At 44.7% G+C, this 16,352-nt stretch overlaps 1 protein-coding gene across 2 annotated transcripts in view; it reads right to left on the reverse strand.

Annotated features, from left to right (window-relative positions):
* ERCC1 (ERCC excision repair 1, endonuclease non-catalytic subunit) overlaps positions 1 to 15,748 on the reverse strand; it is a 19,386-nt gene extending 3,638 nt beyond the window's left edge. The window contains exons 1-9 of one of the 2 annotated variants that reach the window (XM_044296472.1): positions 15,709 to 15,748; positions 15,192 to 15,287; positions 9,917 to 10,031; positions 7,209 to 7,583; positions 5,868 to 5,971; positions 5,092 to 5,191; positions 4,912 to 4,988; positions 4,596 to 4,695; positions 4,433 to 4,504 (exon numbers count right to left, since the gene is read on the reverse strand). In XM_044296472.1, the coding sequence (XP_044152407.1) occupies positions 4,433 to 4,504; positions 4,596 to 4,695; positions 4,912 to 4,988; positions 5,092 to 5,191; positions 5,868 to 5,971; positions 7,209 to 7,583; positions 9,917 to 10,003 (915 nt within the window). In that variant the 5' untranslated portion in view covers positions 10,004 to 10,031; positions 15,192 to 15,287; positions 15,709 to 15,748. Of the gene's footprint in view, positions 1 to 4,432; positions 4,505 to 4,595; positions 4,696 to 4,911; positions 4,989 to 5,091; positions 5,192 to 5,867; positions 5,972 to 7,208; positions 7,584 to 9,916; positions 10,032 to 15,191; positions 15,288 to 15,533; positions 15,674 to 15,708 lie in introns of those variants that run through there. The other variant, XM_044296471.1, reaches the window with a different exon arrangement.
* Between the last annotated feature and the right edge of the window lie 604 nt (positions 15,749 to 16,352).

The following is a 16,352-nucleotide window of genomic DNA, read 5'->3' on the forward strand; positions in this document are numbered from 1 at the left end:
AGTCTTCAACAGTCCAATTTTGGTGAGCTTGTGCAAATTGTAGCCTCTTTTTCCTATTTGTAGTGGAGATGAGTGGTACCTGGTGGGGTCTTCTGCTGTTGTAGCCCATCCGCCTCAAGGTTGTGCGTGTTGTGGCTTCACAAATGCTTTGCTGCATACCTCGGTTGTAACGAGTGGTTATTTCAGTCAACGTTGCTCTTCTCAGCTTCAATCAGTCGGCCCATTCTCCTCTGACCTCTAGCATCAACAAGGCATTTTCGCCCACAGGACTGCCGCATACTGGGTGTTTTTCCCTTTTCACACCATTCTTTGTAAACCCTAGAAATGGTTGTGCGTGAAAATCCCAGTAACTGAGCAGATTGTTAAATACTCAGACCGGCCCGTCTGGCACCAACAACCATGCCATGCTCAAAATTGCTTAAATCACCTTTCTTTCCCATTCTGACATTCAGTTTGGAGTTCAGGAGATTGTCTTGACCAGGACCACAACCCTACATGCATTGAAGCAACTGCCATGTGATTGGTTGACTAGATAATCGCATTAATGAGAAATAGAACAGGTGTTCCTAATAATTCTTTAGGTGAGTGTATATCTCAACTGCAAAGTAGGAAGTGCTTATGAATATATATACACTGATTCAGACACCACTGCAGACAAGAAGTCATCATGGGGTCACGGATGCAGCAGTCACTTTCAGACTGTGGTAGTTTCTATCCTAGGAAGGGGCAATAATCTCCAAGCATTTAGGAGACTGATTGCTTTGAGGTAAAAGCTGTTCTTCAGCCTAGTGGTGCGGCATGTAGGGCTCTAAGATGCCTGCCAGAGGGTAGGGGAGTGAAAAGGCTGTGGCCGGGCCGAGTTGGATCCCCGCAGATAATCTTTGTCCTGTTGCTGCAGAGAGCAGTGAAGATCTCATCCAGTGATGGCAACTGAGTACCAGTGATTCTGCCAGCCATTCTGATGATGCACTTGAGGGTCTTGTCCTCAGAAGAGCAGCCGGAGTACCACACTGTAATGCAGTATGTGATAACAGATTCTATGGTGCATCTGTAAAAATTGACTAGCAGTTGTTCTCTCTTCAGACTCCTCAGAAAATGAAGCCTCTGAAGGCCTTTTTTGGTAATTTCTGTTGTGTTTTTCATCCATGACAGGTCCTGACTAATATGAACTCCCAAAAACCTGAAACTGAACTACCTTCACGTTTCCACCATTAATGCTAATGGTGTGGTGTCCCTTTCGTTTCTTCTTCCTAAAATCCAGAATCAGCTCCTTTGTTTTCTTGGTATTGAGTATGAGGTTGTTGTTCTTACTACAGCTCTCTAGGTTCTCAACCTCTTTCCTATAGGCCGTTTCCTCATTGTTGGAGATTAGACCTATCACGGTAGTGTCATCTGCAAATTTTATATTGGTATTGTGAATAGGTTTGCAGTCATTTGTGAAGAGGGAGTAAAGGAGAGGGCTCAACACACAGCCTTGCGGTGCCCCAGTGTTTAGTGTTAAGCAGGGCCGGTGCAACCATATAGGCGAACGTGCCGGCCTGCTGGGGGCACCCTGGTGGGCTCCCCCTGACTAGGGCTGCAGCCCTGGGCGAGCGGCTCTTGAGTCGCCCCCAGCGCCGTTACAGGGGGGCCAGGAGGTGGAGGTCCTTCTTAAACATGGCAGAGCAGGCACCTGCTTACCCTGATGGCAGGTGCCTGCTCTGCCAGTAAATTACCGGAGGAGAGGAGGCGGGTGGCAAGGGAGGCTGTTCTAGCAGCTCCCCACTCCTCCCTCGTGCGCCCTCTGTGATGCCAGAATATGACGTCATTCAGGCCCCGGCATACTAAACGGCGCGCTGGAGGACTGAGGAGCTGCACCACACTGGACCCCAGGGTGGTGAGTGTTTAACTGAGTGAGTGTCTGCCTGTGTATTTATGTCAGTGAGTGAGTGTATGTATGTCTGTCTTTCTGTCAGTAAATGTATGTGTGTCTGCGAGTATGTGTCTGTGTGTCTGCGAGTATGTGTCTGTGTGTCTGCGAGTATGTGTCTGTGTGTCTGCGAGTATGTGTCTGTGTGTCTGCGAGTATGTGTCTGTGTGTCTGCGAGTATGTGTCTGTGTGTCTGCGAGTATGTGTCTGTGTGTCTGCGAGTATGTGTATGTTTGTCTGCGAGTATGTGTATGTTTGTCTGCGAGTATGTGTATGTTTGTCTGCGAGTATGTGTATGTTTGTCTGCGAGTATGTGTATGTTTGTCTGCGAGTATGTGTATGTTTGTCTGCGAGTATGTGTATGTTTGTCTGCGAGTATGTGTATGTTTGTCTGCGAGTATGTGTATGTTTGTCTGCGAGTATGTGTATGTTTGTCTGCGAGTATGTGTATGTTTGTCTGCGAGTATGTGTATGTTTGTCTGCGAGTATGTGTATGTTTGTCTGCGAGTATGTGTATGTTTGTCTGCGAGTATGTGTATGTTTGTCTGCGAGTATGTGTATGTTTGTCTGCGAGTATGTGTATGTTTGTCTGCGAGTATGTGTATGTTTGTCTGCGAGTATGTGTATGTTTGTCTGCGAGTATGTGTATGTTTGTCTGCGAGTATGTGTATGTTTGTCTGCGAGTATGTGTATGTTTGTCTGCGAGTATGTGTATGTTTGTCTGCGAGTATGTGTATGTTTGTCAGTGAGTATGTGTATGTTTGTCAGTGAGTATGTGTATGTTTGTCTGCCTGTGTGTGTGTATATGTGTGTGTGTTTCAGTGGGTAGGTGTATGTCTGTCAGTGAGCGAGTGTATGTATGTCTGTCAGTGAGTTTCTGTGTATGTCATTCAGTTAGTGAGTGACATGAGGGGGCGGCGAAATGGATCTGTGCCTAGGGTGGCAAAAATCCTTGGTCTTTTTGTGAGAAAATCCAGTATCCAATTGCGCACCACCGCTAGTTATCGCTCTGTTAGATGAGCAAAACAACAAAAATTCTGGATCGGACACATAACTGAGATAGACTACGAAGGAGTCCATTCAGTTTCTGTTTGGGATCCTGTCTTTTTACCATACAAATAAGTCCTGCATATAAGGCTTTTTTGTCCAGCCTTTTTGACAGAATCCCCAACAGAACCACCACCACAGATGTGAACAAGCCCTTAACATTATGTAGGCCTACGTATTATTTATTTGATTTACTGCAACCTTTGCACTCCTCCTTGAGTAAAAAATAATCCTCAAAAATGGTAACAGGAGTATTTTTACTCTTCCAGAAAAAAAAATGGTGCACCCTCTGTGCACAAATTTATACCAAAAATTGTATGTCGCCATATATACAGATGTTTTAATCTGTTCAGGACCTTTGTCAAACAGTCACCTGAATAAGGAAGAACTTGGAGTGGGAGCGAAGCATGCGTCACTGTGTGGCATGTCAACACAGGAGCACATTTCGCCCTCTCTGGGCTCTTCCTCATTCCACAAGGGCATGATTGGATCATCAACATTATGCCTGTTGTTTATGGGTGGTCACAAATAAAAACTGTTTGGTAAATTGCAATATTTCATGTGTGCTGGCAAATTTTTTCTTATTGCCTGTGCAGTGGTTCTCAACCCCACGTGCCCAGACAGCACCTCATAACCCGTTTTAGAGGTGCACATCCAACTTTTCTCTAACATGGAACATTTTAAAATGTTATAGCTCTTCCAATGTGGGAAGGAAAAAACAAAAGGGAAAAAGGAAAATATGCCCGGTCCCCAAGGGGTTAAAAGCCACGTTCCCCTTAAGAATTTTTGGGTATATTTATATTGCTGGCCCATTCTCAGAATAAGCCATCAATATCTTTTCATTGGAGGTCTGAACCCCACATAGATGTTCTGCAGTAGTTAAGGAACCACACAGCTCCGTCCATTGCTTAGTGCAATGCTCCTATACGTCCTTAAAGGGGTTGTCTCATCTCAGACAATGGGGGCATATCGCTAGGATTTTTCCCCATTGTCTTACAGGTGCGGGTCCCACCGCTGGGACCCGCACCTATATCGAGAACAGAGCCCCAAAAGTGGTGGAGAGTGCACTGCACATGCGCAGCTGTCCTCCATTCATGCGGAGTGCGCTCCCATTTACTTCTATGAGGACAGCGCTTGGTGTTGGCCAGACCGGAGTCCTCCAGCCACCATTTTGCGGGTCTCCGTTCCCAATAAGACAATGGGGTCATATCCTAGCAATATGCGCCATTGTCTGAGAGGAGACCATCCCTTTAAGTTATCCTCCCAAGTCAAGTTCTTGACTATACTACTGACATCCAGATTTCTCAGGATCCTGAATGGCATACCTGCCCAGTTATGCAGATATTCAGAACTGTAGGAAAGCAGGATGACTGCCCTGTGTCAGCCATAAAGGCCCTGTGTCAGCCATATTGTCATGGGGTCATACACTATGAGGATCTACAGATGAAGAGATAGAAAAGCCTGAGAAAAACTGACCCCAAATGTGGTGAGTAAAGTGCAACTGTCTGTCTTGTTCACGGACTTCACGGTGGTGAGGCAGTCTGTAATCTGCAAGAAGCCAGAGAAATAACCATGATGCCTGACATATACACAGACCAGGCTGCAGCTTAAGATCCAGACCACATGGTGCCTTACTCACCCTGGACATGAAGTCACTTTCCGTCCTCTCTTTGAGCACATCAGCCGGCTTTTGTTCGTAGCATTTGTACGTCTCTAAGTATCTTGCAGCCTCCTCTGGACTATAGGAGAGAGTGAGCCATTATACTACAATGACAACACACACAGAAATAGCCATATACATCTATGTACCTCCTACACAGGATGTGTGTACTAAGAGTCCGATCCCACCAGTCTGGCATTTAGTCCTGCACTCACCACCACACGGTTTTTCTGGACTATTAGGTGCCAGACCGCTGGAATTTGACTGTGTACATATCCCCGTGTTCACTTCTTACCTCCAGCTCAGCACCAATGTGCAGTCTGATAGGATACAGATCTTTGCCAGCTCTTTTAGAGTGAAATGTGGGTCTTTCTGCAAAAATAAGTGTGCAAGAAAAAAAATAATAAAAAAAAAAAATCATAATTTACTGATCTGACCACCTCCTCCTAAATATTGTCTGGATCTTAAAACTTACCACATCCACCAGCACCAAAAGAACCCGGAGTGCATAGGACTGACCCAAAGACCTCAGCCGTGTGTGTATATATTCTGGATTCAGGTTGTGATACCGCAAACTAGAGTAGAAGAAGATGGAGAGATTGTACAGCTGCAATGATGACTTGGAGATGGTTTTACAGCTCTGTGTTTGTTTTTTGTGTATTTCCAGTCTTTACTATGAAGCATGGAAAGTGCAACATTAAATGTTCGTAGCACCCCTCTATACATATTGGGGCAGATTTACTAATCCGCCAGATGGCGTACGCTTAGACAAGCTGGGAGATAAATGTGGTGCAGGGATAGACACTGTTCTCCAACTCTATACCATGTATTGTTTGGCTTACTTTGCGGTAAAATTGGAACGCAGTTTTGTAATTAAATGGACCCCTAACCCACAAAGCCACACCACCATGCTGGGCTAGACACAGAACATTTGTATAAACACAAATGCGCCAAATTGCTCCATCTTCTGGTGAAATTTACCCCAGAAACTAGGAATGCTGACTTTTAGTAAATGTGGGCCATTGGCTGTGAAGCAAATTGTCAGTTCTGGGGGGTGCTTTTGGTGCAGTCACATCTCAGTAGACTGGGGGCGCTGTTGACTTGTGTCTATAGAAACCTGCTGCCTGCAGTGGTGAAAATTGGTGGTATAACTGGCAGAAGGTGCTATGACTACCTCCCTTCACAAAGTGCAGCAACCTTGCCACTGATTATTATTGAAATGCTATTGTATACTTTCATATAGAGACTTACCTAAGAAAGAGGGCACAGCATGTCTCCCCAAGTAGATAATCTGGCACAATTTCTCCAAACTCCCAGGGTATATTTCGAACATGCTTAAGAAGTGGGTTACCCCTCTGCAATAAAATGAGGCGGTGACTAGAACGGTACCTGAACAAACAGCTTTAACCCCTTAGAGACCAGGCCTAGTTTCATTTTAGATTTTTCCTCCCCACGTTCCAATAGACATAACGTTTAAATTTTCCGTTAACATACTGAGGGCTTATTTTTTCCGGGACAAGATGCATTTTGTTAATGCCACCATTTAGTTTACCATGTCTTGTATTGGAAACGGGGAAAAAAATTATTTGTGGGATAAAATGTAAAAAAACAAAAATGTGAATTGCAGGTTTTTCATTTTTGTTCCCATTACGACTGTTCACCACATAAGAAAAATGGAGAACGTTTAGAACTAAATGACATGGCTCCAGATGGTGACTAAAACAGTTGCCAATGTGACCATAAAAATAATTGAGCACCGTAAATTTTAGACTTAAGGTGTTGTCTGAGATAATAAAAAAATCTCAGAAAGACCCCCATTTTGGCCAAAATGAGAAAAAACATGTTATATTCACCCTTTTCTCCAGCTCTGCTCTCTGCAATGCTGGTCCGGTCCTTTCGCCTGCGCTTGTTTACAAATTGCAGAAGTCATGTTCCGGTGTATGGCACTGCTGCAGCCAATGTCCTAAGTGGTCTAATGTTGAGGACAGCAATTGGCTGCAGTGGTTACATGCCATACACCTGCACATCACTGTCAAGAAGCAGGGGATTTAGAGCTCTCTTAAATGGGTTTTCCGGGAATAATTGACAGGATTTTCTGTTTAGGAAGGCAGACTGCAGTTATTTGGTAACAAGTAATTATTTCCAGAAAACCACTTTAAACGGATATGTCATCAATATGAGATTGGCAGAGGTCCAACTCCAGACACCCACGACAATCAGCTGTTTGAGAAAGCCGCCGAGCTCACCACGCACACTGTCCATTTGATAGCGGATGTGCTTGGCTCCACAGCTCAGCTCAATTCACTGGCCAAGTGACTGACGAATGTGGTGTCATAGGCCTAAGTGCCTCACAAAGTGCCGCAGCCTCTTCAAACACCTGACTGGCCCAAGTGCGAGAGTCAGACCCCCACTGATCTGATACTGATGACCTATCCCGAGGATAGGACATTGGTATGAAAAACCCCTTTAAAAAGAAGTGAGCTTGGACCCTTATAACGATATATTATGATATTAATCAGCTCAGAATTTTGCATCAGTTTAGATGACATAAAAGGACATAATAGGTAGACCTTGTTCACTCTTCTGCATTACCTGTCGAGGGCTAACCACAATACAGCTCCTCCCGCCTCCAGGCTTAAGAACTGGGATGGCCGTCTGTCCTGCAGTGGAACCAGTCGCAGTCTTAGGATCCTCCTTGTCATTTAGATTCGAGGTCAAGGCACTGCTTTCCCTTTCAGATTTTGATTCTGGGCCTAAATATGTCTTCTCGCACTGGACATTCACTTCCAGGCCCAAATTCAACTTCTCAAGCAGAGGCTTCTGCACTGAGGCCAAATCTGACTTCTGGCACGGAGGTTTCTGTTCAGGAACTTTGGCCTCCTTCTGAAATATGTAATCTGCATAACTCCCGGCCGACCCCACAACGGATGGCTGAGCTGCTGCTGGGGCTTGAAACAAGGAACGTACCTAGCACCAACACACAAACAAAAGAGCCACGTCAGCTGTGGTCAGTGGTGGTGCGGGCCCTGAAACCACTGGAGTGTGGTACCCTGCTATATGGCCCATCTTCACCTCTCCACATGCACCTAGTGTGCTGGAAAGTAAAGCTAACAGGAGCCAAAGTGGTTCCCTGAATCCCATGTATGTTATTTCTTCTTATAACAGGTACACTTTAAAGTAAAAGAAAAGAGGGACAGGTTTGGGGAATGGGAGACCTTATGTTTCTCAAGAAACAATTATGAGAAAGTGTCCAAATATTCAGTACAGTCACACTAGCGCAAGTACATCCAGCAGCTACAGCATTGCTGTCGGGCCCTATTCAAGGGGTATTCCAGTTACCATAAATATAACATGTTTTAGACTAATTCATCATCGATAATTACCCAATATAATGTAAATTTCACATATTTACCGTTAGTTATAACAGTAGTGTTCTTCCTCTGCTACCCACTGTTACCTCATAAATTACCATGGCATCGACCTGGAGTTCTGAGCCTTTGTTAGGTCGAGCATGCTCAGTGTGTTGATATCAGTTCTCTACCAATATGTCTTGTTAAACATTGGGCGTGTTAGTGTGCTGCTGATTACTGAGTAAAGGGGGCGTGACTGGTCTGTATATCAGGCAGCCAATCAATAATCATCAACACATCAGGAAAGCTAGGGATTGTGGGGATTGTAGTGCTGTGAGGGAAGATCAGGCGCCATGACACTCAGTGTGTTGAAGGCTCACACAGGAGCTAGACAAAGGGATTGCAAGGTAAGCTCTGGTTATATGTATAGGTACAAGTTCTGGTTTGGGTCCCAGCTTGCAGCCTTAAATCCCGAAATTGAGCGGTTTGCATTTGAATAAGGCAGTGATCAGTGGGGAGTGTGCACCCAGGAATCTAGAATCAAAAGATGTGAAGCAGAGGAGTATAAGGGTTAAGGTCATAGAGAGGAGTGTATAAATATTAGGTACCAGGCAGTATTGCCGGATTCCTTTCCCTGACGAAGGACAGCGCACTATCCGAAACGCGTAGATAGGAATTCTGGTACCCACTACTCACCGTAGTCTGTATAGTGACGTCACTATCTGCTTGGGAACAGCGCGAGGTACGAATTATACACTCGGCATCGCGCCACCGGCTGGGGCGTGAGCCGTGATCTAGTAATCTTAGCCTAACATCCAGCACCACGTTAGTTCACATGAAAGACACAGAGGAAATGCTAAGGAAAAGGTAATTACCTAAAGCCTATGTTATTTTTTGGCAAGTGTGTCGGTGATACCTTCATTGTGTGCTAGTGGGCTGGCAGAGGCTGGGGAGAGCGCCGTGTCATACTTATTGATATTTACAGTCTATACAGTTTAGCAGCGGTTTGTGCGGTGCCGCTGCGACACCAGCAGCCAAGTAGGTAAGTAGGAGTAAGAGAGCGCCAGGGGTACTGACTGCTAATATATTGTTATTAGTCCATATTGCTTCCATTGCTGGCTGGATTCATTTTTCCATCACATACACTGCTCATTTCCATGATTATGACCACCCTGAAATCCATCTGTGGTGGTCATGCTTTCACACTATAGGAAAAAGTGTCAGCCTCTCTGTTGGCCGGGACCATGGGAGCGCATATAGGCTACTGCTTTTTCCTATAGTGTGCAAGCATGGATTGCAGGGTGGTCTGTAACCATGGAGACAAGCAGTGTATAATATGGTGGAAAAACTAATCCAGCCAGCAAAGGAAGCAATATGGATAATAACAATACATTAGTAAGTGGCTTGTATTAACTTTCTCTACATGACAAATGCCACTTACTGAAGTGACACAACCCCTTTAACTGTTTTTCTAGCTGTGTGACTGGTACTTTCACTGTGGTCATCTAAGAAGCCTTATCTCTAAACTACTAAGAGGTCATAAACACTTATTTAAGACACATTCTTATCAGTAATATAAGGATTGAGCTATAATGGGCATTTATAAATGTGAGAGAGCAGAGATAAGGAGGCCTCAGCTCCTCAGGTGACGGAAAGAAAATCTACAAGCAGCTACTACAGCATCTCTGCTATGTACACAAAGAAGGATTCCAAAATAAATAAGTACAATGCAATAATAATAAAAATTGCCCCCAAAGGTGTAGATAGACTTTAATGATAGAGTGCCTAAACTGAGGACTTCTTTAATTCCCCTTTCCCATCTCAGTCATGTGTAGCATCAATAGATAAGGTCATTAATGTCCAATAGACTGCTGTGTCCTCTGACTCCTCTTTGTGCAAACTGGCCTCAAATTAATTCTCCTTTACATTATACAGATAAAACCTTCTCACCGGGGCTGCCTCAGGCTCCTGAGAAGGAATGATGAATCGTTTGTGTTCTCCTTCAGCTGACTTAGCGTCTCCTCTTGGGATCTCCATTTCCTGGATTAGGAGCGTTTGTCAGTATCTAGAAAAGTGAAAACACTGAATGAGTAGCTTCCTATCAGGGTGAAATCCAGGCACAAATATGTGTAATATATGCATCCCTGGTGTGCTAATAGAGAGGGTTCCCAATGGGTTACCCCTTCTTGGGCAAAGACATGGAAAGATGGTCCTCAGAGGGAAAACATATTCAGCCGTTTTCAAACCAGCACCTGGAACTGAATATTTCTGCATGTAATTAAGGATTTAGGTACTGAGTTACTCAATAAAATGTATGTACATGGTGCCACCTTCTGAATGTTTTCTCTCGATTCTCTGTCCACCTTCCTGAGGTGGACACACATGCTCAATTCCATCCTTCAACTGCGTCCTGAGCTGTGATAGGTAGAGAGCTGCAACAGACAGGATACGCCCCCTGAGCTGCAGCAGAAAGAACACGCCCCCTGAGCTGCCAGCTTGATATATATATCTAACAGAGTAATTGGAACCCTGAATGGGAGATCTTTGGACCCATGTGAGGTACAGGACTGGTGCTGGCTGCTTTATAAAGAGATTATCATCTACTATATGATGTCCGATTTTCATTTTTTTTACATTATTCTTGGGATAACCCTTAACCCCTTAAGTCCTTAAGGACACAGGACGTACCGGTACGTCCTGACTTAAAAATCGGCATTCCGGCGCCGCAGGGGTTAATCGGAACGGGACGCCGGCTGAAATCATTCAGCCGGCATCCCTTAACGCAGGGGGGGGGTCATTTGACCCCCCCGTATCGGCGATCACAGAAAACCGCAAGTCAATTCAGACCTGCGGTTTTCTGCGTTTCCGGTCCATTCGGGTGTCCTGTGACCCGATGAACCAGAAAAATACTGCGATCGGTGGCGTAATTATACACCACCAATCGCAGTCCGAGGATTTGAGGAGGCGGTGCTGGCCTTGGTGCTGAACACTGCTGTCCAGGGTGCTGATTGGTGCAGGGGAGAGAGGCGTGAGATTCAAACTTCCTGCGCTCCTCTCTCCTCCTGTCCAGCACCAGCTCCTGTGTCCCCCTAATCGGCATCCATCACCCTCCTGCACCCATCGCCACCCAGGTAGGTTAGGGTCAGTGAGGGAGAGGCACCGTTAGGCAGGGAAAGAAGGGAAAAGTAAGTTAGGAAAAAAAAAAAGTACTTTTATTCCAAACTTCCATCTATCCATCTAACACTAACCCAGACCCCCCCCCCTGCCACTTGCAACACCAGCCCCCACCTGCCTATGACCGGCTGTATGAGATACGGCCGGTCATCGATCACTTTGGGGCCACATTTCAGCAGGCCTACGTACCTGGAAGGGAGGTCGCGGTTGATGAGTCTCTCGTTGCGTTCAAGGGGAGACTCAGTTTCCGCCAATATATTCCCACAAAGCGGGCGAGGTATGGCGTGAAGCTATACAAAATTTGTGAGAGTACCTCAGGGTACACTTACAAATTTCGTGTGTACGAGGGGCGAGATTCCCGTATTCAACCCCCAGAATGTCCCCCCACTCTGGGTGTTAGCGGGAAACTTGTGTGGGACCTTATGTACTCACTGCTGGATAACGATTACCACTTGTACGTGGATAACTTTTATACCAGCATTCCCTTGTTCAGGTCCCTTGCTGCCAGATCCACGTTTGCTTGTGGGACCGTGCGGAAAAATCAACGCGGCCTCCCTGCCTACCCCCTCCAGGTACCTATCCCCAGGGGTGAGACCCGTGCCATTACCACTAGAAACCTGTTGCTGGTCAGGTATAAGGACAAGAGGGATGTCCTTATGCTGTCCACAATCCACGGTAACAGCACCACCCCAGTCTCTGTGCGAGGTACCACGGCAACGGTCCTCAAGCCCAATTGTATCGTCGACTACAATCGGTATATGGGAGGAGTTGATCTCTCTGATCAAGTCCTCACGCCATATAACACCATGCGCAAAACCCGGGCATGGTACAAAAAAGTTGCGGTCTACTTGGTACAGGTTGCCATGTACAACTCTTTTGTACTATCCCGAAGCGCTGGCAGCACAGGGACATTCCTCCAGTTCTATGAGGCAGTCCTCAAGGACCTGATCTTTTCGGACCGGGAAAGAGCAGGCCGGAGTACCTCGGGAACTGGAGGCGCCCGGATCGTCCCTGGCCAACACTTTCCAGGTGTGGTTCCCCATACTGGAAAGTAGGGACGAACCCCAAAAAAGTGCAGAGTGTGTCACAAGAGGGGGATACGGAAGGACACCACTACTCAATGTGACACGTGCCCCGATCATCCGGGCCTCTGCATTATCGATTGCTTCAGGGAGTATCACACTTCCATGGAGTACTACATTTTTATAATCCCCAACAGTCCACTAGAGAACCAAAAACACTATGGCTCTCAGACTTTTAGTTTTAGTGCAGGCATCCTCAAACTGCGGCCCTCCAGATGTTCTAAAACTATAACTCCCAGCATGCCCAGACAACCTACAGCCATCAGCAGGGCATAGTGGGAATTGTAGTTTTACAACATCTGGAGGGCCGCAGTTTTAGGATGCCTGCTTAGTGTCTCCAAAGTCTGAGAGCCATACATATTGGGCATCGTCGCGTGGGTAAAAGTAGTCGCTATAAAATAACCTTTGACCAAACGCCTTGGATGAACGGTGTTAAAAATATAAAATAAAAACTGTGCCAAAACACCCATTTTTGGGCAAAATTTCAATTTGAATCCATTTTGCCGGTAATAAAGCAAGGGTTAACAGCCAAACAAAACTAAATATTTATTGCCCCGATTCTGTAGTTTGCAGAAACACCCCATATGTGGTCGTAAATGGCTATATAGCCGCACGGCAGGGCATAGAATGAAGGGAACTCCATACGGTTTCTGGAAGGCAGATTTTGATGGACAGTTTTTTTGGGTTTTTTTGACACCATGTCCCATTAGAAGCCCCCCCTGATGTAGACTAGACTAGAAACTCCAAAAAAGTGACCCCATCTAAGAAACTACACCCCTCACGGTATTCAAAAGTTACTTTACAAACTATGTTAACCCTTTAGGTGTTCCACAAAACTAAATAGCGAATGTAGAAACAATTTTAGAATTTAATTTTTTAGTTACATTGCCTCAAAAAAGAGTAATATAGAGCAACCAAAAATCAATATTTACCCCTAAAATAGTCCCAAAACAACAACCACCTTATCCCGCAGTTTCCTAGATGGGGTCACTTTTATGGAGTTTCTACTCTAGGGGTGCATCAGGGGGCTTGAAAGGGTACATGGTGTAAATAAACCAGTCCAGCAAAATCTGCCTTCCAAAAACCATATGACGTTCCCCTTCTTCTATGTCCTGCCGTTTAGCCAAATAGTAGTTTACGACCACATATGGGGTGTTTTTGCAAACTACAGAATCAGGGCAACCCATTTTGAGTGTTGTTTGGCAGTTAACCCTTGTTTTACTCCTGGAAAAAATTGATTATATTGGAAAATTTTCCAAAAAATTGAAATTTCGAAATTGTTTCTCCATCTGCCATTAACTCTTGTGGAAGACCTAAAGGGTTAATAAAGTTTGACAAAACAGTTTTGAATACCTTGAGGGGTGTAGTTTCTAGAATGGGGTCATTTTTGGGAGGTTTCTATTATCTAAGCCTCACAATATGACTTCAAACCTGAACTGGTCCATAAAAAGTGGGATTTTGAAGATTTCTGAAAAATTTCAAAATTTGCTTCTAAAATATCATTCCCAAAATGCTACAAACATGAAGTAGACATATGGGGAATGTAAAGTCATCACAATTTTGGGGGGTATTACTATGTATTACAGAAGTAGAGAAACTGAAACTTAGAAATTTGCTAATTTTTCAAAATATTGGGTAAAAATTGTATTTTTTTATGCAAAAAAATTAACTTTTTTGACCCAATTTTAGCAGTGTCATGAAGTACAATACGTGACGAAAAAACAATCTCAGAACGGCCTGGGTAAGTCAAAGTGTTTTAAAGTTATGAGCACTTAAAGTGACACTGGTCAGATTTGCAAAAAATGGCCTGGTCCTTAAGGGGTTAAGGACGAGTGCCGTACATGTACCTGCTCATACAGGGCCTGGCTGTCAGTAACACCTCACCCGCCAAAAATAATATTATCAAGCGATCAAAAAGTCTTGTGTACCCCAATATGGCACCAATGAAAGGATCACTTTATCCTGCAAAAAACTGAGCCCTCACACAAGACCATTGCCAGAAAAATAGAAAATATGGCTTTCAGAAACCGGCAACACAAAAACATGATTTTGTTCAAAAACGTTTTAATTGTGTAAAACGGGAAAAAAAAAAAAAATGAAAAAAAAAATTTATTTGGTATCAACACATCTGTAACAACCATCTATAGAAAAATCACAATCTACCGCATCGGGTGAACATGTGCAACAGGAGCTCATTTGCATCCCTTTCTTCCCAGAATTCCAGAGGAGCATGTATGGCCTATAAGTATCCTCACGGAGAGATAGGGGCCCCCCCCCCCCCCAAAAAAAAACCACGAAAAACAAGCACTCACACAACACCCCAGCCAGAATAGGGAAAAAAATATATAGCTCTTTGATGACTTGTCCTCAGGATAGGTCATCAGCACCTAATTGGTGGCAAGGCCAATGCCCAGGACCTCTGCTGACCAGCTTCCTTAATTCAAGCTGCAATACCAGACACAGCCACTATACAATGTACAGCGCTGTGCCTGGTACTAGAACCAATGACAGTAACGCATACCGCAAAAGGGGTTGACTCTTTACGACAACCGCTGGATAGCCCCTAATAGGATGCCAAAGAGGGAGGCTACCCCCATGTATTATCCAGAGAGGACAAACAGCGTTCCTTGCTCCACTGCAGCAGGCGCATCCAATACCACGTTCCTGTAGTGGACATTCATATACAATGAACATTTTTCACCTGGGTCAACTTTGGTAAAAAGCAAAAAATTGTTTAATTTTTAATTATTTTTTAAAGACAACCCCTTTAAGGCAATTAATCTGTTAGATCTAAATATCTTGCCAATGACAATTGTGGACAGAAAATCGACCTTCGGGCACAATGCAAGGTCTCCTTTCAGAAGGCTGGGACAGCTGGGTGACAGCCCTTGTGGGAGCTGTGACGCAGGCAAGGTTGGTGGTCACCCAGCTTTCCCAGTAACGGGAAATCACTAAATGTGGACGTTTACCATGGCTGTGGGGACATCAGAGTCTGGCGGCGCTCCCAAGCTCCACAGCGCCCTCTCATGGGTGCGGCCTTGGCTTCCCCCTCGGTGTAATATTCTCTGCAACAAAAACATAGCACAACGTCAAACCCGAGGCGACTGTGGAGGGGAGGCCCCCTCTAACATTAAGCAAGGCCTACTGGCACTTGTAGTTCTACAAAAGCCAGTGAGACACCCTGTAGTCCACCTAGGTCAGAGACCTGTCACAGGGAAGAGGGGCGCTGCTGAAACTACGCCCCCATGTGATTTCAGTAACTGGCAGTGTTATCTGGGCACTATATGGCACACTACAGACGAGGAACATACATGCTGAGCCTTGTAGTGTGACAAGCCGAAGGCATGCTGGGACTTGTAGTCCATTTCCCTCCGGTGTAAACAAGAGCGCGTTGGTAAATCCCCCTTGCAGTATCCACCCCATAGACCATAATGCCCCGGGCGCACATGCTGGATAGTACAGTATAACGCTGATCTCGCAGCTCACCCTGTCAGGCTCAGAAGTGCCGCACGCAACTACATCCGGGTGAACAGGAAGTCGCAGTGTATCCTGGGAAACGTAGTCTCTGCTATTTACAGCCATGGCTGACTGTAGATTGGAGCTGCTCCTGGAGGATCTGTTATTTCTATATATATATATATATATATATATATATATATATATATGGTAAGCAGAATCAAATAGAAGCAAATAGAAAAAAGGCTGAAAAAGCTCAATTTAAATAATGGCACTGGATTATATATATGTATAATCTGGTGCCATTATTTAAATTGAGCTTTTTCACCCTTTTTGTTCTGTTTTGATTTTGCTTAACAATAATTTTTTCATTTTCTTTTTTCTCCCATCCAAGACCCCTAACTTTTTACTTTTATTTCCCAGTAACGGGAAATCACTAAATTTGGATGTTTACCATGGCTGTAGGGACGTCAGAGTCTGGCGGTGCTCTCAAGCTCCATAGCGCCCTCTCATGGGTGTGGCCTTCTTCTCCGCCGGCTATAAATATATATATATATATATATATATATATATACACACACATATGCTGGAAGGATATATATGTTAAGCAGAATCAAAATAGAAAAAAGGCTGAAAAAGCTCAATTTAAATAATGGCACCAGATTATATATATA

Source organism: Bufo gargarizans, chromosome 6 (genome assembly GCF_014858855.1).
Source record: "Bufo gargarizans isolate SCDJY-AF-19 chromosome 6, ASM1485885v1, whole genome shotgun sequence".
NCBI classification, from domain to species: Eukaryota; Metazoa; Chordata; class Amphibia; order Anura; family Bufonidae; genus Bufo; species Bufo gargarizans.